This window comes from Ctenocephalides felis, unplaced genomic scaffold (genome assembly GCF_003426905.1).
Source record: "Ctenocephalides felis isolate EL2017-DRISC unplaced genomic scaffold, ASM342690v1 CF-g0.4_SCAFFOLD_01886, whole genome shotgun sequence".
Taxonomy (NCBI): Eukaryota; Metazoa; Arthropoda; class Insecta; order Siphonaptera; family Pulicidae; genus Ctenocephalides; species Ctenocephalides felis.
Genome location: NW_020538040.1, coordinates 38,287,569 through 38,309,761, shown reverse-complemented (window position 1 = coordinate 38,309,761; position 22,193 = coordinate 38,287,569). Strand labels below are relative to the sequence as shown.

Below are 22,193 nucleotides of genomic sequence, written 5' to 3'. Positions count from 1 at the left end.
ATCGGAACTATTGAAAACATTTCACAAAAAATAAATTAATTTATATAGTAATTGTTTATAATATAATAATTGTTAGATATAAGGAAGAAACAGCAGCTATAGGTATGCAATAAAATTTAAGATTTTTTTTGGCATTTGTATGTTATTCCACAGCTTCTTTTTTCTATTTTTCTATGAAACTTTAAAAACTGTAGCTTTTTCTATATGCGAGAGATTTAAAATTTGGTGAAATAATACAGTAACTATATAACGTAGGTGAGACTAAGGTAAGTAAAAGTAGTGACAGTTGTTAAAAACCGCAGCTCTAAACTATACTGATTTTGAGATAGGGGGTCCAAAGGGAGAAAGATGAAGTATGATTTGCTAAAGATGAAATAGGATGTGCTAGTAATTTTTAGAACTCCAAATTACTAGATGCAATAGTTATAAAATTGCATGTTTATATTTGACTTTACGTTACAAATATTTACTTACTATAAATTTTGAAATATATTTTGTCTTATTGTTAGATTTTTTCATCTGTTTAATCTTCACCCAAAAAGGACAAGACCCACAGCCAGAGGCCAAAACCGTACCCAACGCATATTTTTGAGAACAAATCATCATTATGACTAAGCTAAATTATTTAAACAGAAACTAATTGCTGGTAAATAACTACTTATGTGCAACTTACAGCAAAATAACAAACAAATTGATCCATCTGCATGCAAGTAACAGTTATGATTAACAGAATTTGAGCATGAAAACTTACTTTTGAATTTTTAAAAGTAATGCGATCCACAGATCATGTTAATGTAAGGCACTGACTGAAAACTGGGAATTTGTTTGAGTAATCATACTTCATCTTTCTCCCTTTGGACCCTATCTCAAAATCAGTATAGTTTAGCCATTTTAACGACTGTCACTACCGTACCCAGTCTCCCCTACATGATACAGATACTGTATCACTTCACCAAATTTTAAATCTCTCGCATAAAGAAAAGCTATAGTTTTTAAGTTTCATAGAAAAATTAGAATTTAAGAAAAATCTTAAATTTTATTGCATACATAGGTGCTCTTTCTTCTTTAACCTAGTCCATAAATGACATAGTAAATGTATTAAAATAGTATCTCCAGCAAAAGATATTGTTGTTATCCATAAAAACGCATCATCTAAATAAATAAAATTGATTTTTCCGATTTGAATAGAGCGATCGTTAGCGGTTATCTCCATCAGCATTTGCAAAACCGGCGCCCGACGGCCAAGCAAGGACGTCCTCAGTAATTGACAAATGCTAATATCTCCTATAAAATAGCTGATTAATATATCACCTGCTGATTCCGTGTCTTCGTAATATTATATTATTTGTTCCATCGATATGCAAGAATATTTTATACTATTCACGTAAAACCAACAAGAATCCGTGAATTGGTTTTCATAAATATTAGCATTGGCGCACGGGAAAACTTATTACCGCAAGACACGGAGAATGCGGATGAAGTGATCTTTTCTTAGAAATCTTCGGTCAATCTAGAACCCACTACATGACAGATTTTAATTAATAGTTATAGTAGGAAGTCCCGAATTTATTAACTTCCCGCAGGATAAATTATAGTATTGCAAAAAATAGAAGATTTTAGTTCTGAACGTTTCAAAGGCTTCTGAACATATAGGCATAACCTTTAAAAATCCAATAAGGATAAAAGCTATTTGGCGGACAAAAATTATCATTAGACATATGCACATTAAATTATTTTTGAATTTTTTTTTAATTACAATATTTATAACAACTGTAAATAATTAACGTCTAGCAATATTGATAAATAATAACATAAATTTAAATAAATAAGAGTGCAAAGGATAGAATTTACATGAAAATAATATCCGTAGTATGATGATTTAATATAAAATAAAAGCAAATAATAAAAATAAAATTAATAAATAATATAATAAAATTTCTGAATAATAAAATAATACTAGAAAAACAATAAAATATAATTTTTAGAGATTTTAGTAAGTATTTTATTTTCTGGGTTCCGTACCAATGTTTAGCTAACGCAGGGCGATTTCTCCGAAAAAAAATGAAAAGTTCCAAAAAATTCTAAATAAAAATTCAAATTAAATTAAAAAATATAAAAAACAAATTTTTAAAAAAATTTCAAAAATCCTAAAAAATCTTTCAAAATCTTTGTCAAAAGTTTTCAAAAAAACTTTGAAGCTTTTTAAAAAAAAAATAATTTTTTGTACTGCACCAGCAATTTGCACGATATTGCATGGCACGATACCACTAGTTTTTTTAATTTAATTATATAAAAATTAATAATTGAATTAAAAAAAATAACATTTATAAAATTTGATGAGATTTAAAAATAATATTTAAACATTATTTATTTTAATCATTATATTAGATTTTAATATTTTAATAATATTAATATATAAACATGGGACCGAGGGGAAGGTTTGTTTTTGGCAGAAAAACCTAATTAAAATTATATGATTTCTCAACGTTTGAAGTCATTCTGAATCGTTTGAGACCAAAATTAAGAAGTGTGTTTGTATGTATGAGTTTGTGAGTATGTTTTACGTTGCAAGTTTTTTCGTCCAACCGTTCGATTTTGAAAATTTTAACACTGTTTTTGATATGTATCAGTCGGGGATAGTTTTATCGTAGTTGATAAAACTTTCCGACGCTTTTCGTAAAACTTTTTATGATGGTATAGTTTTATGGTCTTAATGAACATTCTAAAATACTATAGGCCTACAAAAAGTGGTTTAATTATAAAAATTTATTAATGTTTTGAATAATGGGTCGTACCTCAAGTCTAGTTAAAAAACATAATTGGAAACCGAATTAATAAGTTTTCAACAAAAATTGATTAGATTTCAGCAAAAGCAACAGCAAGCAGTTGTTTATGCAAATCATTTCAATCACAACAAGTAACACATATCAAACGAAATCTGACTATATTTAGTAAAACTTCTAGCTAATCTATCATTGTAGAAATGTAGTTTTAGCTATTTTTGTTAAATTTTTCACATGCTCCTTTTACTTCATAGACGGAGTAGAAAAAGTCAGCCAGGGGGGCAGAAAAAATGATCAATTTATTTTTAATTTCAAAAAAAATTTATAGATGCAGTTTAATTATTAGTTTGAACAACAAAATTAATAACCATAATCTAAACATGTATTTTGTATGAAATTGTGTTTCTCATATATTTTTTAACTTCACGTAGGGTAATTCATTGTAATCGCCCAAAAATCGACGTTTTGAAAGTTTCTGAAAATTTTGGCATACCTCAGAAAAAATGGATGTGTGTGTGCGTGTTTTGTGTCCACGTTTTCGGGCGCACGGATTAACCTATTTGAACGGTTCAAAAAACATTCGGTTCTTATTGATAGGGATATGTTCGGATTAGTCTTTGGCAAAGACAGGTCCAGTCATTTCGAGATACGGAGCAAAGAGTGTAGAAAATAAATAAATAAATCGAGGTTTTGAGAGAACAGAGTATCCATTTGAATGATCCAAAAAATATTCGATTTGTAATGATGGGGAGAAGTGGTGAATAGTTTTTACAAAGGTAGGTCCAGCCATTTTCGAGATACGGAGCTAAATATGCAGAAAAAGATAGATTTTGATATAACTAAGCGTCCGATTTGAATGATTTAGAATTCAAAAAACTTTATGCTTGTGTGGATGAAACAATTGCTTTTGGAATATATTTTTTTTTCAAAAATTTTTTTTTGTATATCGAAAATAATTCAGATTTTAATTAATTAATTAATTCTGGCAAAAGTTTTAAAGCTCACTTATATACTTTAAATAAATAAATTTTTTTTAACTTTGCAATTCAACTTACATAATTCTTACAAATATTAGACAATGTTACAGTATTTATAAAAATCTATTTGAAAACATTTAATATTTTATTACGGTGCGGGAAGTTCCAGCAATTCGCTTTTCCTTTACTTTAAAATAGCATAGTTAAAAAAAAAATCACACTTTACTTGCTTTTAGGATAATGATGGTGCACCATTAATGCAGGTAATATAATTATCTAGCCAATCTGCTGAGGCAAATTATGTAATTTGAAAATTACTGCAAAATTAAAAGATAAAATCCAAAAAATTTATCACATATCTTAAATTCTACAGATATGCTAACAATATCATTAACGTCAACTTAATGATTTGTATTACTAAAAATAAGGTTCTGTATACAAATGACGTCTATGAAAAAGCGATTTTAATTATTCTAGCAATGTAGAGTAGCAAAAATATGCATACATACATCACTACTTACAGCCCATATATCATCAAAACGTGTAAATAAATCTTTTGTGTAAATTAGTTTTAAAAATTCTAATTTCCACTTAGCAATAGCAAAACTAAAAAATTAACTATAAAATTAGCGATGACTACAGAAGTATTGCAAATTATTAAGGTTCATTTCATAAATCTTTCGTACATCATGGAATGCATGAATATTTATTGAATATATTAGGCATACTAAATAGCTGTAAATTTTTCTATGACATGATTATATCACTGTCTGTAATCAAACATAAATTTTCAAGTGCTACCTAATTATTTATCAAAATTTAAAACATGTTTAAATACTTGTTTTCTCGCGACAAACATTCACAATTGGGTGTAAAATATTGCATGATAAATATCACCTTTATTATTTATATGCGATGAAGTTGCAAATATGTTAAAATATGTAAGAAATTAAAACTTGCAATCGCCGTATGATAAAAGTATCACTTACCTACGACAAGTCTATAAAACTGACTCGGAAATTATTTGTATTCAATAAAAACTGTAAAATTAAACCGGTGCATAAAAAGTAATTTGAATCAATTTTATAATTTGCAATATTAATTTGTTTACAAATACACATTTTTGTATTATTTTATTGAACACTAGCTTTACCAGCAACTTCATTTGCCTCGAACAAAAAAGTTAAGCTTTTGTATTTTTGTTCTTATTACTTTACTTTCAGTTTTTTATATTAGCTGCATTGAATTTTTTTTTATATATACAATATTTAATGTACAGTTGTCTTGGGTTAATATTTAAAAAAAAAACACAGATAATAAATTCAAATTGTATTAATTTGGTAGGTATACCCTATTTATAATCATATGCATATATTAAAAAACAGCTATTTCAATATTACAAATTGACACTCCAATTTTGATATGTACCTATAGATGTATAATTTAAAAAGCTATATAAAGTCCTAAAATCTATTTTCTCTATACAGTTTTATAAAAATATTTATAATAAACAAAATTTATATAAACTTGTGGCGCATATGAGATGTTTAAGAATTTTGAAATTTTTGAAAAATTTGAATTTTTAGGGTAAGTTATAGTAATCGCAAAAAAACGAAAATGAAAACTTTTATATATCTTTAGTTTTAGAGGGATGTGTGTGTATGTGTGTATGTGTGAGTGTGTGTTGGGATACAATTTTTTGTCGACGATTTCGAAAGCATGAATCAACTGGTTTGAATGATTCCAAAAACATTCGATTCCTATTGATAAGGAGAAGTGCTGATTAGTTTTTGGCAAATACTGGTCTAGCCGTTCAATATTCGAGGCAAAAAGTGCCAAAAATGTTATTTCAATTTTTGAGCGAACGCAGTGTCTGATTCGAAGAATTCAATTCAATTTCATGCTTGAATAAACTCAATGTGGGTTGTATAATTGAAGTGGTTTTTTATTGAAACTAAATTTAACGAGAAATATGAAAACATAATTATAAAGCATGCAGCTCGGCTCATATATAAAATAAGATATATTACAAACTTTAACACCATTACAAAATTTCAAATTCCTGGCAGAGACATTCACAATTACATGTGATATGATAATAATCATTTTATTGTACAAGTTTACGAAAAAGATATAAATGCCGTAATAAAATCCCACATTTTGCCTAATGAAGCCAGATGCAACTAGACGTGAAAGTCCGTCATTCGTAAATTGTTGTGTGTTCGTATGAAGCTCGTTAAGAAAAACATGAATTTTCACAAATCCAATAAAGTAAAATTTCAACATAAATCACCACTAATGATAACAGAGATATAAATATTGCAATAACTTAAACTAGGTGCATAAATGATATTCGATGAATTTTTCTTTCATATACTTGCATGCAACTTATTATCAGTTTTTTATACAGTATGCAGTACAATAAATCCCATTGAAATTAGACTAATGACCAGAGTTAACTTTTTATATACTTCAATATGTATTATAGGGCTTCAAAAGGGATTACCTAATTGTGTATCATATAAATACATTTCAAAAATTCAATTCTTTAAATAGAGACAATATATCACAAAATAGTAAAAATATTTTAGAATTATTTGCTTTTCAAATTGTAAACATATTTAATTATTCACAAATATTTGACCATGTTAGATTATATAGTATCTATATTACCCTCTCTATTATTTTTGGGAAAATAAAATGTGACAAATCAGTTACAAAATATCCGGCGCTTCCACCATTGTGACAAACGGCGTTAAAAGTCTCCTTTCTTAGAAATGAAATGACTGCTATTTATTATATTTTAGCATTACAGACCCCATTACGAAAGGGTTTACTCCAACTCCTTAACCCGACTTCTATGAACCACCTGTAATTATCTGTGGAAACTGACATAACTAACTTTTGCACTGAGGGTTGTGCAACCCTTTGGCGATAATGTAGTTACAATATGTAGATGGTAACCCACAATGAATAAATAGCACTTCAGAATGTTTTCTTGAATATTTTATAATAGTGTGTGCTGTTTAAGGGTTTATTTACGAATATAAACTTTGGCTGATAATGTATAATAATTTTAAATCCTAAAAAACGTTTAGAGCAATCAAATTAAAAGTTATAGTATTAGAATTCTTTTTGAAAATGGTCTTTGGTGTCGTTATCAAATTTGTATTTGCTTCTTTTTTTAGTCTCAAAAATAAACCACAATGTAATAACTACTAATAACAATGTAATTGATAAAATGTCAAAAGAAATATGTAAATAGTATTAATTACAATAATACATATTTTACTTCATCCAATCCAATTCAATTGTACATCAATTAGATCAAATAATATTTTCAATTAAAAGGGTTTATTCTAAAATTCAAACAATGAATCGCATATTCACTTCAAATCTATTTCAAATTGTAGTAACAATCATTTAAATATATTCAAGTATAAAAACGTTAACGCGCTGAGTTAAGTAGGGGAGACTGGGCCACTTAGTTACTTAGTTAGTTAAAATTTTTATTTGTTTAAATTTTACCCAAAACATTCACATATCACATAAAATAAAATTAATTGCTAGTAATTAACTACTAATGTTCAACTTACAGCAAAACAACAATTGAAATGATCTATCTGTACACAAGTAACAGTTATTACTAAAAGAAATCGAACAAAAAACTCTTCAAAAGCAATTCGGTCTACAGATCATTTTAATGTAGGGCGCTGATTCAATGCATTAATGGAAATTTGTTTGCACAAACATACCTCATCTTTTTTCCTTCGGACTCTATCTCAAAATCAGTATAGTCTAGCTGTTATGACGACTGTAACTACCGTAACCAAGCACAACCGTACCCAGTCTCCCCTACTCAAAGACAGCATTTTTTCCCATATCAAAAATAAACTAGTGGGGTGGGTGGCATCGTGCCTTAAGGCAAATTGCTGGAACTTCCCGTACCGTAACGAAACGTTCGAGGAATATTGAATGTTTTCAAATAGATTATTATAAATATTGTATTATTGTCTAATATTTATAATAATTATATAAACTGAATTGCAGAATTGAAATTATTTGTTTAAAGTATTTTAGAACTATAGTCAGAATTAAAAATAAAATCTGAATTATTTTCGATATACAAAAAATTAAAAAAAAAAAAAAAAAAAAAAAAAAAAGGTACAATTTTTTTTTTCCAAAATTAATTATTTTGTTAAGACAAGCAGAAAGTTCTTTGAATCAATTGAATCGGACGCTTAGTTCTCCCAAAACTGCCATTTTTTGTACATTTAGCTCTGTATCTCCGAAATGGCTGGGCTTGCCTTTGCGAAAAACTAATAACCCTTTCTCCCAATCATTACTAATGGAATGTTTTTTAGATCATTCAAATCGGATGCTCCGTTCTCTCAAAAACTCGATTTCTATTTTCTGCACTCTTTGCTCCTTATCTCCGTAACTGCTGGACCTGTCTTTGCCAAAAACTAATCAGCTCTTCTCCTTATTAATAGGAATCGAATGTTTTTTAAACCATTCAAATCGGTTGATCCGTACGCCCGAAAACGTGGACGAAAATTTGTATCCATACATACATACACACACACACACACACACACACACACACACACATCCATTTTTCTGAGGTATGCCAAAACGTTCAGAAACCTTCAAAACGTCGAGAAATGTAAAAATTTTCAATTCCGATTTTCGGCCCATTACAATAACTTACCCTACGGGAAGTTAATTAGCAAGTATTATTAACTTCCCGTAGGGTAAGTTATTGTAATGGGCCGAAAATCGGAATTGAAAATTTTTACATTTCTCGACGTTTTGAAGGTTTCTGAACGTTTTGGCATACTTCAGAAAAAATGGATGTGTGTGTGTGTGTGTGTGTGTGTGTGTGTGTGTGTGTGTGTGTATGTATGTATGGATACAAATTTTCGCCCACGTTTTCGGGCGTACGGATTAACCGATTTGAATAATTTAAAAAACATTCGATTCCTATTGATAAGGAGAAGAGCTGATTAGTTTTTGGCAAAGGCAGGTCCGGCAGTTACGGAGATAAGGAGCAAAGAGTGCAGAAAATAGAAATCGAGTTTTTGAGAGAACGGAGCATCCGATTTGAATGATCTAAAAAACATTCAATTAGTAATGATTGGGAAAAGGGGTTATCAGTTTTTCGCAAAGGCAGGCCCAGCCATTTCGGAGATACAGAGCTAAATGTACAAAAAATGGCAGTTTTTGAGAGAACTAAGCGTCCGATTCAATTGATTAAAAGAACTTTCTGCTTGTCTTAACAAAATAATTGATTTTGGAAAAAAAAAATTTGTACCATTTTTTTTTTTTTTTTTTTTTAATTTTTTGTATATCGAAAATAATTCAAATTTCATTTTTAATTCTGACTATAGTTCTAATATACTTTAAACAAATAATTTCAACTCTGCAATTCAATTTATATAATTCTTATAAATATTAGACAATGTTACAATATTTATAATAATCTATTTGAAAACATTCAATATTCCTCGAACATTTCGTTACGGTACGGGAAGTTCCAGCAATTTGCCTTAAGGCACGATGCCACCCACCCCACTAGTTTTATCGACGACTTTGAAGAAATGTATTCTCATTAGTTGTAATTGATATGAAGACTGCTAATTAAAATGAACACATCAACATTTTTGCATAAAAATGCGAAAAGCATTCATTAGATGGATTCCTCAATTGCAAGAGCTGTGATTGATAAAGTGGCATCAGTAATCGTTCATATAAAGGTTAAGCTAAATCATGCGATTTACTTAAACAAGCGTTTGAAATGTGAGGATAAATGCATTGCAATGTACAGTTCATTAGGCACATAGGTAATACTCGTTTTAAATTAATGAAGCTTAAAGGTTTCGATCTATAGAAAAAGAACATAACTATTGAAAGACATAAATTTCTACATTTAAAGTGAAACTGGAAAATCATTTGTAGAGACTACTAATATATATTTTACTATCATAAATAAGTGAAAAGAAATAGTATATATTATATGTTCGCCACATGTAAATATTGATATAACTTCATTTATCCTTTTTAAAAAAAATCTATTGCGCTTCAAACGTAAATTATTTGTCGAATGGTATACATATATTTAAGTCATTCTATCTATGTTTGTATTTAATAATTGTATGTAGGAGAGCTGGTGGAGAACTAGTATTAAAAAAAAATTGACTCGATTGACCCGTAAACCGACTTCGACTTTCAGTTCCTTCTTCTTCGTATTTCCTCTTCTCGTGTAAATCATCAACCATCTGCATTCTTCTTCTTCCCAGTCCCTTCAGTCCTACTTTACCTTCGACTACGACGTGTAGGAGTCACTTTTTTTTGCAGAATGGGTCCGATCCAATTTCCCTTTCTTTTCAGGATCGTGCTCAGTAGAGTCTTTTCTTTCGCCCACTCTACTCAGGACTTCGTTATTTGTTATCTTGTTCGTCCACTTCAACTTCTCCATTCGTCTCCAACACCACATTTCAAAACTCGCCAGATAGTTTTTGTCAACTTTTCTTAAAGTTCATGTTTCTGATCCGTACAGAGCTTTATTAGTCTCTTTCAGAAATCTAGGCTCAGTTTGTTCGTCAGTTAAGTAGAATTCTCTTCTTCGTGAATGCCGCCTTGGCGCTTGCAATCCTTGCCCTGATCTATTCTCGTGCAGTTTCCATCTCTGGTCAGGAGGCTTCCCAAGTACGTAAAGTGATCCATGTCTTCAAACTCTCGATTTCCTACCGGTATCCTCAAGGACTCATTGATATTCTCATCACTTTTGACTTATTGATGTTTTTTATATTTATTTGAACAGCGATCAGAACTTATGGGTTCTATGAGCTGTTATGATTAATATCTTACAAACTGCGTTTGTTTTATTATAGCTGGCAACCCAAACAGTTGTCTCATCTCTATGTGCTGAATTTTTATTATTATAATTACTGTAATAGTGATGCATTTAATTGGTGCAGCAATGCCGAGCAAGGGCTATTTTCACTTGGAAACATATTGTTATCTATATTTCCAAGTGAAAATCGTTGTCACTGCTGCCTGACAACAGGCTGCTCGAAGTGGGTATCGAACCCGGGACGCCTGATCCAGCTCCAGTCGTTCTAGCCACTTACTTACAAGCGGGACTTCCATTCCGTACCGTCTACCTACTTCGACGGTTTTGCTCATCATGTTCTGTAGCTCGGTTTGGGTTTTCGATATCACCACAAGATCATCTGCGTACTTTATGGTGGTGATTTTTCTTCCTCCTAGCGAAAAATCACCTGCGTCCTCAAGTGTATCGTTGACGAGCCTTTGCCATAAAGGTTGAATAGGATCGGTGACATGCAGCATCCTTGCCGAACTCCTCTACCTATTTCAACTTTTTGTATCTCCTTGGTTCACTCGAACCTTTGCTTTCTGCACCATATACAGATTCCGGATCAGTGTTTACACCAATAGATTTAAAAACTCTCAAGTGTATAAATCCTCATCCTCCTAATTACCATCGAGACATCTGTCCAACATTTTTCTTAGTATTCAAATAAACTTTGGATTATTTATTTTAATGCCAGCAATTTTATAGATATTTTTAAAAAAATCAACAAATGTTTCTGCCATCTCGGGATCTAATTTATCACATTATACATTTGGCTTTAGTTGGCTCACTTTAATTCACTTTGAACTCCAGTTTCAGATTTTTTTGTTCGCCTCTTCTTATATATTTTAATTAAAAGGATTGTTTGGCAATTTAAATTACTTGAAAATATGTATTATCAGATTATCTCAATGAAAATATGTACTTCAAATAAGAAATCGCAACAAAATCACCGAAGAATATGTTAATGAAAACTCTGCTGTTTAAACCAAATACCGTCTATTATTGCAAGCTAAAAGCTTTTTAGGCAATGGAAAAAAAAATTAAATAGTATTTTATTTACTACGTAACTGCATAAAATCTGAATTCGCATTTAACAAATTTTGTATGCAATTACTTTAATATAAAATAAGAGTAATCCGATTTTTGTGCTATATAGAACTATCATGTTAATTAGATAATTATAGGAGACAAAATTATATATATATATATATATATATATATATATATCTTATATATAAAAATGGATCGCAAAATGTGTTGGTAAGCGCATAACTCAACAACGCCTGGACCAATTTGACCAATTATTTTTTTTAAATGTTTGTTGAAGTCCAAGGATGGTTCTTACGGCGAGAAAAAATCGAATAATTGCCGGGAAAACCCTAAAAACAGCCCGTTTCTTTTATAATCGAGTGAGCAACGAAATTTGTAGAAAAAACAATGATCTATGTCATGACATTTTGTGTAGTTTTTGATAATCTAATTTTTAATATATTTATATAAACATAGAAATATCTTTCTATTAATTAACGAGCTATATTGGCAGCCAAAAACATTGATGTAAATGAATTAAATTTCATAATTCAAGAACAAATTACAGGCGACTCAGTTGATTCGGCAGCTAACCAAGACGATCCACCGGAGTTTTTAAACTTGCTGGATTTGCTAGAATTGTCACCTCACAATCTTCAATTAAAGGTTGGATCGGCAATTATAATGTTGCGAAATGAAATGAAACCCATGTTTCTCACATTGAAAATAGTATTATGTCTGTTCCCGTATTGGAAAACCATCAGTAATCAAACAAAAAACATCGTTTATCACAAAGCACTACAATGAAAATTGAACTGATTTTTGAATTATGATTTACATGATTAAAATTACTTACTTTTAAATGTTTATAGTGTTTTATTTAATTATTTTTAATTCATGCCGAATTATTACCAGGGTGACGGTTCTGTTCAGGATAATTTTTTGCAAAGAATAGAAAAAAGGTAGGAACAAAACACCGCCAAATTACAATTTTTTTTGACAGGGCGAAGTCTGTCGGGTCGGCTAGTATATATATATATATATATATACAAAATTATATATAGAATAAATTAATCATGGGATTAATAAAACATGAATGAAGCTGAAAGCAAAAGTTATTTGAAATAAATAAAATATTTAATGCTCCTACGGTCAGAGGTCATGACAGGTCTGATTTAAATTTTGGAATTCTTACAGTCGAATCCCAAAAAACATACAAAATATTTAAAGCATTATAATAAAGTATATATTTAATCATGATGTTTATTAAGAAGTGTAAAGAAAATTATTGAAGTTCGATTTTATCATTTCAGTTCAAGGTTCATCCACACATGGAATCGAAAGCGATGTGTGTTACTAACCTTTGCAAAATGCATCGCAGTATTTATTTTTCAAAATGCAATTTTAATTCTAAGAATAAATTTTAGTTTATATTCAGCATTCATCGTATCTATTTTTCTTTGAAAGCGATTGACAAATAATATTGAAAATAATATGAAGAGCATGTTTTCTTAAAATATTCCAATATCAGACTTCATACTAAATGTACGTTACTCAAATAATCTTTTATAAATAAATCAAAATAAAATTGAAGACTTTGCCGAACATACTTATAGAAAACAAAACAAAAGTTAAATAAAAAATTTGCTATCTAAATTAGTTGAATAATTATTAACGCTCCAAATTCAATTTACCAGGAATTATTTTTTTAACTATAAAATTTATTTCATTTGCAAATCAAATTGCAGCTCGTAATGAATAGAGAAACAGTAATGTTCTATACAGAATGTATCTATTTTTAATAAATTACGTGGATATTCTTGCCTTTATATCAAGACATATTTTGTTGACGAATGGCAATAAATAATTGCCAAATTCTATTTATTACTATACATAATGATTATTTTTATAAATTAAAAATCAGCTATTATAAAGAAAACCACACTTTTGTGGGATACATACAGTATTTGGCCCATTTTTCTGGTATCATTTTTAAATATCCAAGGGGAAAAAGCTCAACTATCATCAAATAAAAAAATAGCTCAACTTTAAAGGATACACAGATGAATTTATTAGCATAAAAAATTGCCGAACTTTTTCACACGTTGTTCGTGAAAATAGAATTTTTCATCCTTATAAATAATAGTTTCTTTCGGTCAAAAAAATATAATTTTAACATCTAAAATTTGCCGAGTTTGGCCATCGTAAAAAGTATGGGCGTTAGAATTTTTAATAGCGTTGAATATTTTTTAATATATTTAAATTTAGTGAACTAATACAATTAAATTCACTGACCTGATCTGATCCTTTAGCTCTGCTAAAAATATTCAGTTCACCAGCCATCTTCTGATGCCGATTATACTTCAAATTCTATATCACACCATCTTGAATACCTAAAATTGGATATATTTGTTATTGAAACTTAAACTGTTTATTGTTATTAAATTGTTGCATGTTATTAAAACTAAAAACAAAAAAAACATGTAGCTGGTTGATTTATATAACTTGATGAAAGTAACATTAACCATTGGCGCAAAAGACTTTCTGTCTGATTTTTGTATTCTATAAAAATTAATATGGAAAATATTATAGACCTTCAATTTTATCTTTTACTAATAGCAATTAGAATTTACTAGTTCTATAATCTTGTCATATATAATAACTTTTTAACGATGTGACTTTTTAGATGGCAACCCAATGGCTGGGTTATCTCTTTTTGTAACGACTTTTTTTCAGATACAGCAATGCCGGCTAAAGCATCGATTATAATTAATTTCCCGTAGCGCAAGTTACAGTAATCGCAAAGAAAGGAAAATAAAATGAAAAAAATTCTAAATTATCAAAAAACCAAATTTAAAAAAAAAAACAATTTTTTATGAATATGCACATAAGTTGTTTGTAGAATATGCTCGTCGCCCAATTTAAAAAAGCACTTGTAAGTTTACACTGTGTATATTTATAATAAATAATGCATTTGAAATTATTCAAAGCAATTAATTACGGTACGGAAAGTACCAGCAATTTGCCTTAAGGCACAATGCCATGCGCCCCACTAGTTATCACCTTGAACGGAAATCCGTCATTCATGCCAAAAAATAAAAACAAATGTACATTGTATATTAAAAAAAAAAAAACATATTTTAATAAATTTATTTTCATAAGAGAAGACATATTTTCAATATTTTTATACAAAGTCAAGAAAACTATTCTTAACTATTACATTTAAAAAGTATCATGGTTAAGTCTACTCCACATATCTTCTAGTATAATTAGTGCTGCTTCGAAAGACTTATCATCACCATGCTGTTTATGAAAAGCGATTGAATCTTGGTCGGTTCTTCCCTTGCAGATAATATTTAAAATTTTATAAGGTAAGGCATAGGATTTCTGACAGTAGAAGAAAGTATGACTTGTCCGATGCCATTACCCGAATTTACTCCATAATGGGAAGCAAAATCCACCAATTCCAGGTCGAATGAAAAAGTCAAGCCTCTTCGTTTTTACGAGTGTGGTTAGATGGAATTTGACGTTCCGATCGATACGCCTTCATGTTGGTGAGCCTTTCGCGCATTGTTTTCATCCGATTAGGAACTGCGATGAGGTGAGCAACCAAGGTGGGGATCTGTGGCTGCTGCAGCTTCGTAAATCCATTGAAGGACGACGATTCCCTTTTTCAAGTCGTCCAAAAAATTTATTTAATTTCGGCTTCGAGGTCCATCAACATAATGTCCACATCATAGATTAAAGTTAGAATACTTTAACACAAGATGCTGATGAGATTGTAGCAATGTTTTAATAACTTTAAAAACTGGTTTGAAATATAAATTTATAAAACATGTATAAAATATTGACGTAGTGTCTACTTTCTATTGTTTGCCATTTTGTTTTTTACTATAATATTTTTTATTAGCATAGTTACCAAAAAAAATATATAATAGAAAACAAAAGAAAGTGAACACTACGTCAATATTTCATACAGGTTTTATAAATTTATATTTCAAACCAGTTTTTTAAAGTTATTAAAACATTGCTACAATCTCATTAGCACCTTGTGCTAATTAAAGTGTTCTAACTTTAATCTATGATGTGGACAGTATATTGATGGACCTCGAAGCCGAAATTAAATAAATTTTTTGGACGACTTGAAGAAGGGAATCGTCGTCCTCCATTGGATTAGTAAAGCTGCAGCAGCCACAGATCCCCACCTTGGTTGCTCACCTCATCGCAGTACCTATTCGGATGAAAACAGTGCGAGGAAGGCTCACCAATATGAAGGCTAATCGATCGGAACGTCAAATTCCATCTAACCACACTCGTAAAAACGAAGAGGCTTGACTTTTTCATTCAACCTGGAATCGGTGCATTTTGCTTCCGACTTTGGAGTAAATTTAGGTAATGGCATCGGACAAGTCATACTTTCTTCTACTGTCAGAAATCCTATGCCTTACCTTATGAAATTCCCAAATATTATCTGCAAGGGAAGAACCGACCAAGATTCAATCGCTTTTCATAACCAGCATGGTGATGATAAGTCTTTCGAAGCAGCACTAATTATACTAGAAGATATGTGGAGTAGACTTAAACCATGATACTTTTTAAATGTAATAGTTTTTAATAGTTTTCTTGATTTTATATAAAAATATTGGAAATATGTTCTCTCTTATGAAAATAAATTTATTAAAATATGTTTTTTTTTAATATACTATAAACATTTGATTTAATATTTTGGCATAAATGCCGTATTTCTGTTTAAGGTAATAAAACGTATTTGAACTATAATAAAATTTATCTTCATTTTTGCTGAAAATCTTGTTAATTTTAAGTTTGTGGCAAAAATAATACAAAGAACGTAAACAATAAATTTAAAGTCAGTACAATATTATCAAAAATATATTATGTACATAATATGTAATGTAAATTTTATATAATTTGATAAAAATAATATCTTGTGTGATTATTAGCGAATTGAAAATTAGAATTTGTTCATAAATTACATCTTCTTTAATAGAACTTTATAGTTTCATTATTGTTCAACAAGCACTTATTAAAGAATGATTTCAATTTTTTTGTAATTGAAGTCATAACTTTAGGAACTTCTAGTGTGTCATGTAGAATTCTAGCAATAATAAAGTGTAAAGTGTAAAGTCAGTGGATTTTTCTAAAACTAATTTTATGGCTTTATTTTAAAAAATTTCTTCTAAAATATGTATATATATATCTTTATGCTTCAAAGGTTTATGAACATTCTGGCATACCTCAGAAAAAATAGATATATGTAATAATTCAAAAAACATTTTACCTGTATTAACAAAATGAAGAAATAATTAAATTTTTGGAAACCAGATCTAGCGGTTTCAGGGATCGGTGAAAAGGTGAAAAAGTTTTGGGGGTCAATAATTATCATTAGACATATGCACTTCAAATTATCACGTATTTTACAGAGATTTTAATAATAAGTATACATTTTGTTTACATTTCTGTGAGTTCTGTGCCAATGTTTATCCGCTAGACTTGAAAAAAAATCAAATTTTTCAAAAAAGACTTTTTTCAAAAATTTCAAAATAATCAAAAATCTCATTTTTTTAAAGTTTGCAAATTTTTTTTATTTTAATTTTCAGTACAAAAAGTTCCAGCATTTTAACAAGGCACTAAGCCACATGCCACCAGTTTTTGTTTCAAATACTCGAAGAACTCCTGAAAATGTCTACCGTTTTCTTTATAGTAGGAAATGGATGATTCGTGGGATATTTTCACCTTTAATTTAAATATATAATATCAGCTTACGATGGTAAAATCCCGGAATTGATCGGCCAGTATGAAATTCGAAATACCTAAATGATGATATGGCCATTAATCCCGCTTCTGGAAAAGCAACAGCAACGTGATCGATGCAAATTCGGTTCGGTGGAATCAATATAAAGCATTAACGTATTTCCATAAACATATGAAAGAGATGGCTGTTATCATTCACTTATATAAATTCCTTAAGAATTTTTAATCAAACGACAGTACAGAAACTGCATTTGATAAACGCGCATTATTGTGAACCAGTGAAAGCTCATACCAAGATGCATTCAATACTGGTAATTAGACAAAATCAGTTAATTGAATGTGATTAGATATAAAATTAGTTTTGTGCTATGCATAGTGTTCGAACTGGATTATTTCAATTTCAAGGGCTAGCTTTATATATTAAAGATATTTTCATACAAACGAGTTGTTAAAAGCGATTTTAAAAAAAGTGCCCAAATTAAGGATTATGTGAATGTTGTTGTTTTCGATTGTATAAATATATAACACTGGCCCTAAATAATTGTGTGGTGACTCAATTTTTAGGATATCAAAGATCTATATTTTTGTAATGTACGTTTGAACATTTTATTCGCATTATTCAGTCATTCAAGATCAATACCATAAAATAAAAATATAGATCTTTTTCTAATCTAATACACTGAATAACAGCTATTTGAGTAGGAAATATAAATATCTACTAATTACTGTTATTAAAATTTTGTCAACTTACTAATCAAATAGAACGAGTTATGGATTTGAACATACATAGCTTTCTTTCCGTTTTAAATTCATATAAATATTTTATGATTCAAAAATCTTAATTATATATTTTTATTGAAAAAAATATTGTCGTTAAGTTTCATACTGATGTGAGTTAGCTATTTATTTTTATTTAAATCTCGAAACATCAATTTTTTATAATACACGCTGTAGAAGATATCTCCTAGCTTTATCTGGAATAATGTTATTCACCTTATCGTGTACTATTTTATAAATAATTTATTTACATTGCATATACTTTTTGAATCTCTTTAATTGCACACCTACATCTTTTTCCAGTAAATCGCATTATTTAACAATAAAACTAATAATATAGTACGTACTAAAAATGCTGATCAACTTTACATGCGCTCAATTACAGAAATAGTTAGCATTGACTTTCAGTTTAAGAATGTTTTCTGACAAATTAATTTATCACAATCACGTTTTCATAAATTAAATTAATCAAGTCATAATTAACAGGTGTAGATTTTGTATTGTATTGATTATTTATTGTGTATAAAAAGTGCATGAGAAAAAGCTCGATCGGCCTTTTAAAGCATTTGAAACTGTCTACTTAACATTTTATGCATCTATAACATTATGATAATGTGCAACGATAAAAAAATCGTTTATAACATTTTATTTTAATTTTTTATGATAATTTTAAAATGATTCAATTGTTTTGTTTTGTTTAAAATAGTTTTAGGGTAAGTTATAGTAATCGTAAAAAATTGAAAATGAAAATTTGTATATATCTTTACGTTCCAGAAGTTTCTGAACATTTTTGATATACCGAAAAAATAGATGTGAGTGTGTGTGTGCTGATACAAATTTTCATCGACAATTTCAAAAATAGTATATCAACCGATTTGAATGATTCAAAAAACATTCGATTCCTACTGATAAAGAGATGCGCTGATTAGTTTTTGGACAAGGCAGGTCCAGCCGTGATTCAATTTTTGAGAGAACAAAGCGTCCGATTTCAATAATTCAAAAATCATATTTGTATTGAAAAATTGAGAAATCATTAATTTTTTTGAGAAGGCAGGTCTAGCAGTTTCGGAGATCGAATGAAGAAATTTAAAAAAATATTTTCTTTAAAAAAATATGTGGGGTCAAAAATGATCTTTAGGCATATCCACATAAAATTATCAGAGATTTTAATAACGAGTATGAATTTCGTTTACATTTCCATGAGTTGAGTATCGTTGTTTATCCGTTTGACTGCAACGCGGCGCTTACGCGCTTCGAAAAAATATTTAAATTTTCAAAATACACAAAAGATTAAATTTTCTCAAAAAAGTCTTTTTTTTCAAAAATTTCAAAATGTTCATTTTATCACATTTTCTCAAAGTTTTCAAAAAATTAAAATATTTTTTTTATTTAATTTTTTTTTACTTATACATTTACTTTTTTTAGTAGATCCGAACCTCTAGACCTGCCATCCCAAAAATTTAATCAGTTCATCTTCTCAATACAAGTAAAATGTTTCTTGAATTATTCAAATCGGACGCTACGCTCTTTAAAAAACTGAAATAACATTTTTGGCACTTTTTTCTCCGTATCATCAAAACAGCTAGACCTGACTTTGGAAAAAACTTATCAGCACGTCTCCTTATTACTAGGCATAGAATGTTTCCTGAATTATTCAAATCGATGATCTGTGTTCCCGAAATCGTCGACGAAAATTTGTATCCGCACACACACGCGCGCACGCACATTCAAAAACATTCAGAAACCTCTAGACTGTAAAAATGTATACAAATTTTCATTTTCCTTTTTACTTACCCTACGGTAAGTTAATTATATTTAATTTTAATTAAAAATTCCATATTCTATGTGCAAAGAATCGATCCAAAGATTGCTGACATCATAAGTCGGGCACGTTACTGACTAAGCTATTTCAACCCCCCCCCCCCCAAAAAAAACTGGAATTTGATCTGGCTTTGAAGTCATAATCATGTACCCAAAATCATTAATTCGTTTTTGCCTTTGGTCAAGTTTATACAAAATACTTCTCAGCTGAATTGAATTAAAACACACGAATAAAATAAAATGAAATGAATCAATAGTTTATTAACATTGTAGTGTAACGTATTATCGTTTGCAGATATTTTTATTCTCTACAATTTTCTGCGGACAAGTTGTGCATGGTCTGCAACATGATAAAGGAGACTACAGACCTGAAACTTATCCTTATGATGACGGAAAATATAGGCCGATCGGCGACGAAGGAAAATATTATCACGTAAGCGACGGCGAAAGAGGTCCCTATTATTCACGATATGGATTCGGAAAATATACCGGAAAATATTTACCTGATCCAAAAGGAAAATACAAGTAAGCAAATATAGTAAATCAGATAAAAAGGTTTTTTAGTTTAAAAAAATATTAATTAAAACAATAAATTATTCTAGTTTTGATTTTTGTTATTTATGATTTCGCACAATATCGATCTATTCTCTAACAACAAATAATTGCTTTCATTCAACTTAATTATTTTTTTAAATTTATATTATTTTCTCGGCTTTTATAATAAAATATGTTGCTTACAATTAATATTGCTATAAAACTTTGAAATCATTTGAGAAAATAGATTTAATTCTACAAAGAAGCCCAAAGTGCAAACAATTAGTATATTTTCAATGAATAACAATTAATTCGTTAAAACCAAAATATTATGTCCGTAGTTTGATGGAAATTGTTATTTTAACATATTTTGCAATAAATAAAAAAACTAATGCATTGATATTTTACTTTTTTTTAATAGGAGGCCTGTCGTAACAACTCCAAAATACGATGAGGGAGGTGCTAGGATAATTCAACAAAGGCATGGATTTAAGAATGACGCATATCATCATTAGTAAGTACAAACTAGAATAATTTAGTTTCAAACGATAATTTTATTAAAATGATTTATTATTAATAACACCAAGCGACAAGATGGCTAACTGAAATAATCATTTTATTCTATTTCGATGAGCATATAAAAAATTGCTTAGTTGTTAATTGATCAAACTTGAATTCGCCTTTTGATTGACCGATGTTATTTTCATCATCTTCATAAATCGTTCCTCTATCATCAAATTTTATTCTATTAAATTAAGTTTTCAAATGAGCGAGAGGAAAAACACATCACATATAGTACGCCTAAAAATTTAGAAAACTACAGGGTCCGCCAAATAACTTTTGTTGAAAATTCTATAGAAAAAAACTACCGAATATTTCGCAAATTTCTATTTTGATTTGAAAGTACAACCCATGCGGTTAATAATGAAAAATAATTTCATTTAAATAGCCGAACAACTATTCAAACTATTTCATAAATTCGTACAGAATGACTAAAAAAAAACGTTAGATGGCCGGATCCTATAGATTCGATTAGAATTTGCGTCCAAAAACTAATAATTATCTAAAATCTGTTGAGCACGAATTGAATTAATATGCTATTTATAAATATTAGCAATATGTTTCTAAGTAAAAACAACTCTTGTCCGGCATTGCTGCATCAATAAAAGTCAGCCCTATTAGATAAATTATAATAATAAATTCTTCAAATGTGAATAATGGATCAGCCATCAGGTTACCATCTAAAATACGAACAAGGAGCCCATCAACTCATTGAACGTAAAGTTTGATTGCTGTTAAGATATGAAAAAATATATAAATGCTATGTATGTATAGTTTTGCAAATTAAAATAATTCTTACTCACAATACCCGAGTAAATCAATAACTAGCAATAGAATTGCTTTCTCACAAAATGGATGTACACAATCAATTGAAAAAATCAAAAGTCCCGCAAGCATTACAAACATACATTTACATCGTGGAACAAACTTTTCAATTTATTCAAAAGCAAGCCATAATCTATAATAAAAAATATTTCTTCAGACTCTGGTCAACATAAGAACATAACTAAGAGTTCTAAACGAACATAACAAAACTTGTTCGAAAAATTTGCGTAACTA

General features: G+C 29.2%; 1 protein-coding gene across 1 annotated transcript; it reads left to right on the top strand.

Annotated features, from left to right (window-relative positions):
• The first annotated feature begins 17,737 nt into the window (after positions 1-17,737).
• On the top strand, positions 17,738-21,088 carry LOC113374931. Its single transcript, XM_026614892.1, has 3 exons — positions 17,738-17,752; positions 20,335-20,564; positions 20,995-21,088. Exons 1-3 carry the CDS (start codon positions 17,738-17,740, stop codon positions 21,086-21,088), a joined length of 339 nt encoding a protein of 112 aa, XP_026470677.1.
• Positions 21,089-22,193: the final 1,105 nt, after the last annotated feature.